The sequence below is a fragment of the Lactuca virosa genome, chromosome 8 (assembly GCF_052849685.1).
Source record: "Lactuca virosa cultivar CGN04683 chromosome 8, Lactuca_virosa_CGN04683_v6, whole genome shotgun sequence".
Taxonomy (NCBI): domain Eukaryota; kingdom Viridiplantae; phylum Streptophyta; class Magnoliopsida; order Asterales; family Asteraceae; genus Lactuca; species Lactuca virosa.
In genome coordinates this window covers 4,690,716-4,705,195 of record NC_136433.1, presented here as the reverse complement: position 1 = coordinate 4,705,195, position 14,480 = coordinate 4,690,716, and the positions used below count along the sequence as shown (strand labels likewise).

General features: G+C 33.2%; 1 protein-coding gene across 1 annotated transcript; it reads right to left on the bottom strand.

Annotated features, from left to right (window-relative positions):
- Positions 1 to 12,632: 12,632 nt before the first annotated feature.
- Positions 12,633 to 14,174, bottom strand: LOC145132512 (GDSL esterase/lipase At5g33370-like). Its single transcript, XM_079067313.1, has 5 exons — positions 13,940 to 14,174; positions 13,652 to 13,779; positions 13,304 to 13,546; positions 12,946 to 13,198; positions 12,633 to 12,868 (listed from the first exon to the last, which is right to left on the bottom strand). The coding sequence occupies exons 1-5, from the start codon at positions 14,172 to 14,174 to the stop codon at positions 12,633 to 12,635; spliced, it is 1,095 nt and encodes a 364-aa protein (XP_078923439.1).
- Positions 14,175 to 14,480: the final 306 nt, after the last annotated feature.

Genomic DNA, 14,480 nt, shown 5'->3' with positions numbered 1-14,480 from the left:
GTGGGAGCGGATCACGATGGACTTCATAACCAAGTTGCGCAAGACAACGGGTGGCCTCGATACCATTTGGGTGATCGTAGACAGATTAACAAAGTCCACACACTTCCTGCCTATCAAAGAGACTGACAAGATGGAGAAACTAACAAGAACATACATTAGGGAGATAGTACGACTGCATGGTGTTCCCATATCCATTATCTCTGATAGAGATAGTAGATTCACTTCGAGGTTCTGGCAGTCGCTATAAAGTTCCCTAGGAACTAGGTTGGACATGAGTACAGCCTACCATCCGCAAATCGACGGACAAAGTGAGAGGACTATTCAAACGTTGGAAGATATGTTGCGAGCCTGCGTGATAGACTTTGGGAAGGCATGGGATACTCATTTACCCCTTGTCGAGTTTTCCTACAACAATAGCTATCACACGAGCATAAAGGCTGCTCCATTTGAAGCCCTCTATGGCCGTAAGTGCAGATCCCCTCTATGCTGGGCTGAGGTGGGCGACACTCAGTTAGCTAAAGGACGAGTTCCTGATAGCACTCTCACAGGTCCAGAGATCATTCGGGAAACGACAGAGAAGATCGTTCAGATTCGTGAACGATTGAAAGCCTCTAGAGACCGACAGAAAAGCTACTCAGACAAGAGAAGGAAACCGTTGGAATTCCAGGTGGGCGACCGTGTTCTATTGAAGGTCTCACCCTGGAAGGGCTTGATACGCTTCGGAAAGTGTGGAAAGCTAAATCCAAGATACGTAGTGCCTTTCGAGATTCTCGCTAGAATCAGCCCAGTAGCTTACAAACTCAAACTACCTCGCAAACTCAGTAACGTACATTCTACTTTCCACGTCTCGAACTTGAAAAAGTGTCTGTCTGACGAGACTCTTGAAATCCCACTCGACGAGATCGAGATCAACGAGAGCCTCAACTTCGTGGAAGAACCTGTAGAGATCATGGACCGAGAGGTCAAGCAAACAAAGCAAAGTCGTATCCCGATAGTGAAGGTTCGCTGGAATGCCAAGTGAGGACCTGAATTCACTTGGGAGCGCGAGGATCAGCTGAAACTGAAATATCCTCGTCTTTTCGTTTAGTTATTTGTAATAGCTTAATTGTTTAAACTCTAATTTCGGGACGAAATTCTCTCTAACGGGGGGATGATGTGACAACCTGAAATTTCCATCTTATACAACTGTGCAATTCAATCAAAGTCGGACTCGTTTCTGCTACCTTTTAGCATTGTTTAGAGTCAATTTGAGTGGTCTAAGCCTAGTACCTTCAAAGTTAGGGTTTAGAAATGAGTTCCATAAGTTCACCACTTCACAAATTGGCCAAACACTCCTTTATGAGGAGTGTACGGCCGTACACTTGGGTGTGCGGCCGTACACCCCCCTTCTGGCCGTACACTCTCAAGTATAAAGGTGAGACTTAGCCTTCATTCAACTCTTGTCACACTCCTAAGCCAAGAAATCGATTTCTCTCTCAAGTATCATCCGATTTTTCATTTAGATCTTCAAGTTGTAAGTGTTTCTTCCTTTGATTTGTTGATTCATTACACTATCTAGTAAGGATCCATGATTTCATCCATGAATTTACTCCTTTTGTTTAGATCTTCAAGTGTTCTTCAGTTTCACCAAAAACACCAAGAACACCTACTAAGTTCTTAGACCTCAAACACCCCTAAAGGCTTCTATATCGTAAGTACTCCTTCCTATGCTTGTTACTTACTAGATATCCACCTTAAAAGTCATCCAAAACAAGATCATCAAGGAGTGTACGGCCGTACACACCCCATGTGGCCGTACACCCCCTTTTTTAGTGCATTTTGGCCTCAAACTCATGTTCTATGCTAGCACAAGATCAAGAACACTTAGAGGATGCATGATATAGCCTTGAAACACACTTTTTGACCATTTCTTCAAGAAGTGTATAGTCGTACACTCCATGGCCGTACACCCAAGTAGCCGTACACCTGGTGGCCGTACACACACTTGTGTGGCCGTACACCCATTATATGCAACCCTTTGTACTTCTAACACTTCAGTCTAAGTGTTTCCTAAGTCCTAGGGTGTTTTCCTTACATGATTAGTTGTATAAACACTAACTATATACATATATGTGTCATTATATGCTTATTAGGATCCGTTGTGCTCAAGTCTTCACTTGACACTTAGCATCCTACAAACCGATCTTTCATTCGTATCACTCACTGCAGGTGAGTTCATACCCCTTAACTTATCTTTTAAATGATTTTAAATGCTTTTATGGGGGGGATACAAGTACAACTATTATAGTTATTATATCAATCACATGTGATTAATAACTATCAAACATATAGATTTCTTATACTTGAAACTGTGTTTTCAACAAATTGCTTAAATCGTTTTACAAACTCTTTTATATGCAAAACACTTTATCAAACTCTTTAAACTTATACTTTGTCAAATCGTGTCTATATGGATATAGTTATATAAGTAGGATTGAAAGGACTTAGGACAGATAACTCGCCTTATTTCTTGTTCCTTGTTTGGTTGTGGACTTAGGGTATTGGTTGTTTGTCCGAAGGTCGTTTGAATCTTAGTTATATATTATGTATATGTATATAGATATAAAAGTTCTTCGTTCAATTCAATACCTTTGGGTATCAAAGGTGTACAAACATGTTCATGCATACAAACAACATTCTGGTAAACTATAATAGGTATAGTTTAGGAAGTCACTAATACTATTTCTAGAACAATGAAACATACAAGAGTCAGTTCATACATGAGTCAGTAGAAACATACTATAACGAGATACAATACATACTACACACTATACGCTAGAGAACATACAATAACGAGAGACAATACTCACTATAAAGAGAAACATATAGAATATACTACACACTAGACAGAGAGAACATACACTACAGTAGAAAATACTATACTAATACAAGAATACTATAACAATAATGTGAGATACTACTTCATGGCTCGGCAATATACTGCTGCGTCACGTTTTGTACCCAGAGTCTCCTGGAGGGAGAGCGTGAATTTGTGTATAGATCAATACGGTACTGGCCCTCCTACACCTTGCTGCTAGCTACAGTGGGACCTGCAGGTCTACGGGTGACGAATGTCATATCATTTCGACGTCTCGAACGCCGTGTTATACTAGTGGATCAAGTATGGTTACAATCTTATCACATTTTACCTTAATTAAACAAACAAGTTAAGGTAGTTAGTACATTGGTAGTCACTTAGATAAAACTACAGTACATCTTTATTTTTCCCATTTCATTCACATTGTGATCTTCTCACATTAACGGAAATGAAAACTATATTTTGGTAATGATAGTCATACTTTGGGAAAATACTCACTTTTACAAAAGAACAAACATAAAGAACAGCTGGGTCTTGGTAAAAGACTACTTTAGTAGAAAATATAGGATTTTCTAGGAAGTTTACAAACATTTACATCAAATACTTACAAACTTTTACATCAAACATTTACAAGCACTTTCTTCAAACTTATACAAACAATGACACTAATATACTTATGAACTCACCAGCTTTAATGCTGATCTATTCTTTCAAAATAACTTGTATTCTTAGGTCACCAGTAGACAGGTACAGATGACCAGGTTTTGAGAAGACGGAGCTTTCAAGACTCGTCTATATTTTGATTATTCATTTTTGGTGTCTTATAAACTTCAGAACACACTTGTATTAAAATTATACTATTAATGCAATAGATGATGTTATTGCTTGTTTACTATTATGCATTTTTGTGATATAGTAGTCTTTAACAAACTGACTATACGACTCGGGAAGTGACTGAAGAACCAAGTCAACAACCAACTTCCTCGGGAAAATGACACCCAACATTCCTAGCTTGTCAATGTGTGACTTCATATCCAAGACATGTGCACACACAGACCTTCCATCTTGGTGTTTACTAGCCAATAGGGCTTGAGTGACCTTGAACTTTTCAAGTCTTCGAACTTGTGGGTCAGCGAGAATAATTGGAGGAGGTGGAGGAAGTGAAATATGATACTGTGGAATATCATCTCCATGTGGAAAGCTTTTTCCAAAAGATTCGGGAAGACCATAGTTGTCTGAACTAGACATCTACAAGGGAGAAATTCAAGTTAGTTGATTTAAGTCCTTAATATAACACCCAAAACAAAATATTAAGGCTAGGACCCAACACAATATTTTACAATTGCGAAGAAGGATGCCGTAATCGAATTGTAAAATATTTGAAGGTAGGTAAATGACGATTTACCAATTTTCACCATGAAAAACGAAATAGATTATTAAGTTTTAATTGGTTTGAAATTCCTAGATCTTTGAGATTCATTGAACTATTCAATGGCATGTTTAAATCTCGATTGTGCCCTTCAAGTTTGTGACTGGGATGCCAAGGATCACAACCAAGGTGTGAATAACCATGCAAATTAAGTTCGTACACCCAATGTTACAAATCACCTAATCAATGTGCCGGTTAACCACACACGCTCCATTGATCTATGATTAACATCAAGTTACCCTTTGCCACACATTGTCAGTCCCAGATTAGTGTGACGGTTAACCACACACGCTCCACTAACGACTTAGCAAGGTGCAAAGTGTAATTTCATGGATTACCACCATTTTCATATTTTTCCTAAAGCAACTAAGATTGGGAATTTTAATAAAAGTTTAGTTACTTTATTTTTTAATTATTATACTTTTAATGAGGGAGAATTAATGTCCTATCATACCCGTTCGGCTAACGACCCTCCACCAGTCAAGGAAACAGTGGGTGAGAGTGGACACCCATTAAACCACCATTTTATAGGCAGTAACCTTATACCCCCCTTATAGATCGGCTTTGTGAATGAGGCCTACTAACGGTAGTCTTATATATATATATATATATATATATATATATATATATATATATATTATTAAACTTATAATATTATAAAGTATAAGGGTTGAATTTTAACTTTTAAAACTCTAGGGTTTGGAATTAAAGTTTCATTGATGAGACTTTACAAATTCCAAAACTTGAGGACAAGTTTTGAAACTTGTCAAAACTCTTCATATCCATAACTTATGAGTTTAATGTGTGTTTTATGAAAAGACTCTTGATAATCCATAACTTGATGACAAGTTATGGAGTTCATTAAAAACAATTATGAAAAGACTTTTCATCTTCCATAACTTGAGAACAAGTTATGGAACTCATTAAGAATATTTAAATCAATTCTAACAAGGAAAAATTATCATATAATATTCTATTGATCTAATCTAACTCATGTAGTAAGGCAATTCATATCAAATAATACAAATAATTAACCTATTATCTTAATATTTGACAATTGTCTTTTCATTTTCATAACATATGAGTTTAATGTCATTTTAATGTATGAGACTTTTCATTTTCCATAACTTGAGGACAAGTTATGGAGGTCATTAAAATTCATTTGGGTCATTTTCTAACAACTAAAATTATCACATAATTTATGATCTAACTAAACTCATAATCAATATAATTTCAAGCCAACAATTTGAAAGCAATTTTGTTTATCATATAAAAACAACAATTATTTTAAAACTTTGACAATTATCTTGTGGTTGGATGAGTACAAGCACTACCTTATCATAAAAAACATTTCCAATGATCCAAAACAGTTTGTGGTAGTGTTCCCAATCCAAACCAGGCCAACTACTCGAAATTCTGCAACCAGAGCCTGCTACTCGACGAGTGCATGAACTGGACTCGTCGAGTTGCTCTTTTACTGAGTGGACTCGTCGAGTCAGTTCATGGATTCGGCGAGTTCAGCAGTCAGAGGCCAAAATTTCGACTTTTTCAGCTTTGAAAAACTAGTAAGCATCAAATATAATAGAAAACAATCCTAGGCTCTAATACCACTGTTGGGTTTTGAGCACTATAACACTCCTATGGTGCACATGCAACCCTAAATGTTTTGGATCTATGTTTTCTCTAATTATTTTGTTTTTCCAAAGCATTCACCCTAGCTAGCATACAATTGAAGCTATATAATAAAACATAGTTTGGATGCTTACCTCTTGAGTAGGGTAGAGTTCTTGACCTTTGAAAGCTTGAGCACCTCATGTGTGATGCCTCTATTGGTTCACAAACATCAATATGCAAGAGGAGGCTTGAGAGAATAGGTTAGGAAGCTCAAAATCGTGTATCGCTCTCTTGGAATGATGGGGCAACCGATTTTGGCTCTAGGGGACTCTATTTATAGTGTGACAAATGCTAGGGTTACACTTTGTAAACCCTAATGACCTTTCATATACCTAGGCTCCATGGGTTAACCTCCATGGATTATCTTATTGGTTTAGCCCATCCTAAATAATCATGGATCATTAGCCCACACTTTTAGAATCATTGATTTACACAATCAATCTCGATATATTTAATTAGTCTCTTTTGACCACAAAATTAATTCCAAATTAATTCTTGATCAATACTAATTAAATAATATGATTTCATATTAATATGTTATACTTGTAATATATTAATAAACCATACATAACCTTATTCTCAAAATCCATCCTATCAAATTGCACTGGTGAAGGCAAACCAAAAAGGACCATGCTACAATCGGGTCAAGTACATCCCAGTTATAGTTATGGGCTTAGACACCAAATCCAACAACCTTTTCGTAGGTCCAAAATGTTGATTGAGTTAAGAACTTCATAATCACATGATATTTTACCAATTTCTCCATTTATGATTTGTCTATTTATTGATGATATTACAAAACCTTGTTTGCTTAAAAAGTAAAGCCTATGAATTTGAAAAGATGTTTATTTTCGTTAGTTTTATAACTATTATAAAAAAACACGATATGGATTATGTGATATATCTACTGCTGGTCATTTATCTGTTGCGGATTCATCCCTTATCACTTCCTGGTAAATTATTGAACTCTCATAGAAGCAAATTTTGGATATAATCATTGATATAAGTAACTAATTCATTGTTGTATGTTTATTTTTAGCTGGAGAGAGCTTCAACAAGAGCTTGGTCTTTAATGTTCTGGTTTTCATTCATGATTTGCTATTATTTTAAATTGGTAATTTCGAGGCTTCTACTCTTTAGGTGATGTATAATTCAATCAATGTTTATTTTTTGAATATATACCAAAACCTTATAAAAAGTTGTTATTGAAATCTAGACATGTGTTTGATCTTTTTCTTTCAGGAATCTGAAGTTTCTGTTGTTAAGTACAATTTATCTTCTATTTTATTAGAATATGAATTACTTTTTTAATATAAATATTTATTCGACTGGTAGTGTCTTTCTATGATGGTATTATAACATATTCCATGCAAATGTCTCAATAGAGAAAGTAGTGTCTCTTGCCAATAGTTTACTTGAGTTCGATGGACTTGAACATGATGACTTTTGCAAGCCAATAGACTTTCATCTAAAGGTATAGATTTGCAAAATTATGGAGGGGCAAATTTATTACACAAACTTTAACCAATTGTAATAATATAAATAATCTTTGACAATTCTCTTTTTACATTGGGTCAAAGGGTTGTTAGAAAAGTTTGATGAGTCAGACAGATATATAGGAGAGCAAAACTGTTTTTGGGTCAAACACATAACCATGAAAAAAGGCTTTTGGATGTGTATTTTATATGAATTTGTATTTTTAGCATATTTTGTTTGGTATTCTATAATTTACAGTTGTGTGCTATTGATTTTATAGAGGTTTGTGATCATTTTGATGGTAGTTGCAGCTGCTTCTTTGGCATTGCGTATAAAGACAAAGGTAAGGGAAATTAAGTTGATTACAATTAATTATTACAATATATATTTCTTAGGCGCATATTTTATATAATTTTTTATATTTTTTTGCTATGTATTTAGTAGTGGCTTTCTAATCAGCCAAAGGGTTTTGATATTGAAGGGTGTAAGCTCTTGAGTTGGGACTGGTGGCCCTGGTCTCTGATTATATGTCTCACATAATCAGACAACAGCTTTGAGTATAGAATAGGTTTAACAGAGAAAACGCAACCACAATATACTCAAAGCTTCTCTAGCAACTCAACATCGTCGGTTGAAGTGCCTTTGTCGCATTCTACCACTAACATCCTCCACATCGTTCATGGTTTTGATGTTGGTCATGAAGATGAATCAAGGAATTGGAGATGGACGGAAAATGTTTGCAAGAAACCAAGCCATGAGAAAACCCAATCACAACATTTCTGCAGTTGATAAAGAAGTTGCATAGAACTGATGAATGAAGATGGAAGAGCAAATAGTGCTAATGGAAATAAAGTGAGTTGTACAATAAGTCAATATTTGAAGAAAAACCAACTATGTCTCCTCTCTTTATTTCTCAATATGGCTACTTCAAATCCATCAAAGATAAATGGTACCCTAAAATTAAAATATTGTCATTATTGTATCAATAGACATGGATTTTAGTTAGAATTCAACAATTCATTTATCAAATATATTTATTTTTTACCCGAAGGTTTGACTATATAAAAAAAACTCAGTGTAAGCTTGTTACACTTTTGCTGACATGTCAATTGGTGTCGATATCAAATATTGATTCAAAATTCGGGCTAATGCATTTACTCCTTCAGCAGACTATGCACACAACACATCCACAATGAACAAGGTGCAAAATGTAAATGAAGAAATAGCTATGTACTTTCATTGTTTTCAAACATAACATCTTTTTTTTTAAATTTGGCTGTTTGTAAGGTAGCTGAGGCTTCCAACAATGTGGCGAGTCAAAAACTATAACTAATTCGATATTTCTATGTATCAAAGTGTCCCACATACTAACATTAATTAACCTTGCATTTTAAATACTTAATCAATTAACATGTTTTACAATAGAATACCTTCTAACCCCGCAACACGGGGATCCTTTGCTAGTTTATATATTAATAAATATTGTTTTATTAAAATTTTAATTTCTTTTGATTAAATTTTTTTTAATTTCTTTGTTATCAAATTTTTTAATTGGATTATTATATATGAATAAATATTATTTTTAATATATAATATTTATAAATATTATTATTTTTGATTATTAATTTATTTTAGTTAATTTTGTTTATTGGAGTATTTCTTTTTTATTGGATTATTATATATTAACAAATATTATTTTTATTTTATAATATTTATATCCTAATAAATATTACATTATCAGATTATTAAATTCTTTTAGTTAATTTTTTAATTCCTTTTTTTTGGATTAATTCTTTTTTATTGGAATATTACTTTTTAATTTATTAATTGTTATATAATAAATATTATTTTGTTGGATTATTAGTTTATTAGTTTATTTTTTAATGTATACTATTAATTCTTTTTAATTTTAGTTACACCACAAAGTCGTCGCAAAAGTGTTGTCTCTCATCATCGAAAATCGTCGGGATCACCACAAAACATTTTCATCGGAGGTCGGATAGAAACTCACCAACCTTTTCCATCAAATGATGATGGTAGTCACCTGCGATAACACCACTACCATCACCTGATCACCACCACCACTTTTAATGTTTATAGGAGTTTGTTGCATATTGTGTGGGATATAGAGGATTCCAACGGATTGTGAAGTGTTTGTCGTATGTGGCTATCGGGGATGGTGGGTGGAAAAAGTTAATAGGGTTTACGTCGGACCTCCGATAAAGGTTTTTGGCGGTGATCCTGACGATTTTCGTTGATGAGCAGGTGACGCGTTTAGGTATTCCGACAACTTTGTGGTGGAACTAATAAAATTAAAAACAATTAATATTATACAATAAAAATAAATTAATAATATAATAAATAATATTTATTATATAAAAAATAATAGATTAAAAGTAATATTCCAATAAAAAAGAATTAATGCAAAAAAATTGAATTAAAAAATTAACTAAAAGAAATTAATAATCTAATAATGTAATTTATGATATAAATATTATAAATTAAAAATAATATTTATTAATATATAATAATCCAATAAAAAAGAATTATTCCAATAAACAATATTAACTAAAAAAATTAAAATTCCAATTTAATAATATTTATTAATATATAAATATTATATATAAAAAATAATATTTTCATATATAATAATCCAATTAAAATATCTGATAACAAAGAAATTTAAAAAAAATTAATTAAAAGAAATTATTAATCTAATAAATCAATATATATATATATATATATATATATATATATATAGTATATATTAAAAATAACATTTATTAATATATAATAATTCAAAAAAAAGAAAATGAAGATATGTAGAAATGGTCTTTGTAGTTTTGTTGCAGAACTGGTCCCTAAGGGTAAATTAGTCTTTTTAAAAAAGTTAACAGCCAAGATGTTAAAGTTAACGGAGGATGGACCAAAACCACAACAAAACTTGTTGAAAATGACCAAATCTACAACTTTTCAAAGGTTTTGACTTTAACCACATAAAATGAGAAACCACAGGGACCATTTTTGCAGTTTTGTCATTTATATATGTTACTCTTAGGACATCCACAATGCATAGAACTCAATGGATTGTCACGTTATTTTTTTACATTCCATACAAATCTATTATTTTTTCCTACAATGCATTAAACTCTACAAAATTCAATAGAAAACTACAAAAGCTAATTTATAGTATATATTTTAGAATTAAAAACCTTTTTTTCTCGTTTAAGAGTTCAATGGGCATTGAACTCCAAATCCATTAAATGTCAAGGTGATATCTCACTATGGTAGAGTTTAATTCATTGAATGACAAGTAGACTTGTTATCTCATTCAACTTTTCCAATGAACTCATCATTGTGGATGCTCTAAGCATCCTCATTTAGCTTTATGAACTTTGTATTTTGTTTTATTGGTAGGCTTAAAGTTGGCTAGATTGGTAGGTGCCATCTTTCTGCTAGGGTGTTTAGAATATCCGAAAATCAAAAAAAAAACGAACCTAAAAACCTAAAAACCATACTGATGTTCAGGTTAATCGAACCGATATTTTTGACTTTTTTCGGTTTGGTTAACCGAACTTGGAAAATGTTCTGTTTTTCGGTTCGGTTACGGTTAATTCTTTTTGCTACGGACGGTTAACCGAAAAACCAAAATTTTATTTTTTTATTTTCGAAAATATTATTTATGTTTAGAAATTTAAGTTAATATTAATTATTTCTTAGAAATTTCCATTTAAAATTAATAATTATTATATTATTTACATTTGAGATTTTAAACCAATAATTGTCATCATTAACATTTGTTATAAATATATATAAGTTGATATAAATTAAAATTGTCATTTGCGTTTCAACTTCATTTCACGAAAAAAAGTAAATATTTGACTATCTTTTATATGTTAATTAAAAAATACGTTTTTATATTAGTCGATATTATTTTCCATATTCCACGGATATTTGATAAGTCATCCAATATTTATTTTAATAGAAGCAACAATATAATAAACAAATTAAATGGATTATTCATTGCACGTCATACTTTTTTAGGAAGTTTCTTATACCTTTTTAGGAAGTTTCTTATAGGGTTCTGTATTTTTAACATATTTTTATTAACTAGTAATGGTTAATTGGTTAACCGGATAATTGAACCGAAAAAATTGTTTAACCGAATACTGGTTAACCTGATTTTTCGGTTTAGGTTTAGATTCAAGAAATAAACGAACCGATAGTCTTGGTTAACATTCTGAAATATGTTTTCGGTTCAGTTAATAATCCATGAACACCACTACTTTCTGCTGCCAAGAAGCATCGTCTTCAAAGTGTTTGTCTTATCTTCTTTTTCGTTTCCTTTGAGGCTTCAAAATTCCATGCTTTTTGGTGACTTGCAGATCATAAAAATTTCAAATTTTATTAGTATAGTGTTCAATTCTTTTTCTTAGTTAAACAATCAAGATTCCAACTCCGCTGTAGTTTGGCATGCTTGGCTTTTAAAACACGTATAATTGTAATTTTTTCTTTTTCTAACTTGCTAGAATAATTAATATTTATCAATATGTCGTCGTTATAAAAAATGATAATAAGGGCCATAAGCCTTAATTGTATATATAGATAAATGGGTCATATTACACTTTTGTAACAGGACTCAAAAAAATCCAACAAAAAAAACAACCCTATCGCTTTGATAACAATATAAGTAACATAGAAAGAAAGTTTTCATACCGTTAAAAAAACATTAATCATGTTTTGTCTGTTCAATAAAACGCAATGAACTTAACATTTTGTCTAAAAAAACCCAACAAAATTATCAAACCGTTCAAAAAACCTTAATCATGTTTTGTAAGATTGGACTTTTTTGAATAGATAAAACATGATTGGAGTAATGGTTTGGAAACTTCGTTGGCCTTACAAGTTATTTTCCCAATATGGTAATAAGTCGCATCATCTGTTTTTTTTTTCGACTTCCACAAAAATGTAACATAGTTGGGCTTTTTTATACAAATAGTTAAGTTTGTTGGGTTTACTTGAACAAACAAAACATGATTAGATGTTTTTGAACGGTTTGAAAACTTTGTTGAGTTCTTAAGTCATTTTCCCTGGAAATTATTATGCAATCAAGAATTTGTGGTGATAAATCACTGGAACCATTATATGATCTTTTAAAGGTTATGAAATGTATATTACGCTACAAATCAACATATATCACATTTGGGAATCCAAGTACATGATGGTTGTGAGGTTCATGGGTTTCATGTAGTCGTCTGTACCATTCATTATCTGCTCCACGATCAATCTGCTGGCTCGTTCAGTCGGGTGAAAGGAATCCCAAAACACAAACTTGTCTCTGTTATTGCACAAGTTTGAAGACGGGTTGCATGAACCAGGTATCCCATTGTATGGTCCTAGACCACAACAAGCCGTTTTTGAGGTTTCAAAACCTGCATAATCATTTGAAAACGTCAAACTCGGCATTATCACTTCAAACTTTTATATTTTGTCGAAAACGGATTCTAACCAAAAGCTTGAGGATTTGTGATCATATCATTGTGCATGAGTTTTGTATTGGCTGCAACAAAAACATCAGCACCCAATTCATGATTAAGATTTTGAACCATTTGAGCAAGTTGTGGTTCAAATAACCGGGCTGCAGCTTGAAGATCAGGTGCACATTCACCATCTAGGCTATGTTGTACTATCTCCCCTGGTGCACATCCCAGTGGTCCAGACCCCATCAGTATCGCCCGCCTAACTCCTAAATTATACATTGTCTGCATCATAAGCTTAACTCATTAGTTTAGTCATCTTCAACCTAATCATAATCAGTTTCAAATGCACATAAAAACGTACATCAAAAACTCTAGACTAAAGATTACCTTCAATATCTTGCGATACTCAGACATGAGGTAGATGACATACTCAGGAACAGTAAACTGTAGAGACCGAGCCGAGAACGGGTACAAGTAATAGTTGTTCACGAAATCATTACCACCTAATGAAACAAGTACTAAAGCTCTGTTTACGATATCCTTTGCTTGTTTTTGGCCTACAAAAGAACTCAGTCTTCTTTTGTACTCCCTGAAGTACTCTAGTTGTACAGGCATTCGAAGTATGTTTCCCTGCGTTGATGTTTACACTATTACCACTAATTATACCAATGAGAACGACACACACATTTATGCAATTAGTATCGGTTTCTCGTTAATTATACGTCGGTAACTTACAAACTGCATTCCAGTATCGTTGAGTATTCCGATTCCGGCAGAAGCAAAGTTTGCACCCAAAGGAAGCTTTTTGTCTGTCAATTCCGGACTCAGATATGGAAGAGCAGGCTCCGATCCGATAACTTCACCTGTTCATTATAACGCACGTTTATTGGACTATATTTTGCAAACACAAAGCAAAAGGAATCGGGGATTAAAAACATAGCATAAAAGTATCCGATTCCAAGAGAGACGATTCGAAACATGGCATGGAAAAGAAAAGCAGATCGATGAGATGAAAAACTAAACTAAGAATGTCGGGGATGATTCGGCCATTGGAGAAACGGCCAGTTGGAAGATGCAAGGGAGTGTCGATGCCATAAGGAGGACTGTCAGCGCGTGCACCGGTAAACAAGTAGTTGTTGTTGCCGTTGTCAACCAGAGAATCGCCGAACACGAAAAATGGTCGTGGTTCGCTTACTTCAGGAGCAACGCCAAACGCCGTCACCCAAAATAACACGAAAAACAACAATCTGATAACCATTTTCGAGAGAGATTGAGGGAGAAGAAGCGATTGAAGGTTTTTATTGGGTACGTTACTTTAACAATGGTGAAATTATATATAGATGAAGCTCTCCAGTTTAAAGAATAGGAACTAAAAAGACTCGGTTGATGTCGTATGAAATGCCTGTGATTAATGCGATATTGAGATTTCAAAAGTCAGCGTTGACTATTGATTTTTTTTTGACCTTTTTGCTTTATATTTCATAATTCGTATAAAAATTTTATATAACATTTATTGTCATTGATTGCTGATGTTATTAATTACTATTATTTTTATTACTATATA

Coding starts and splice junctions, on each gene's coding strand:
- LOC145132512 (XM_079067313.1), bottom strand. CDS start 14,174: ATGGTTATCAGATTGTTGTTTTTCGTGTTATTTTGGGTGACGGCGTTT. Junction 13,199..13,303: donor AGTATCGCAAGATATTGAAG/GTAATCTTTAGT, acceptor CTTATGATGCAG/ACAATGTATAATTTAGGAGT. Junction 12,869..12,945: donor CACAAATCCTCAAGCTTTTG/GTTAGAATCCGT, acceptor ATGATTATGCAG/GTTTTGAAACCTCAAAAACG.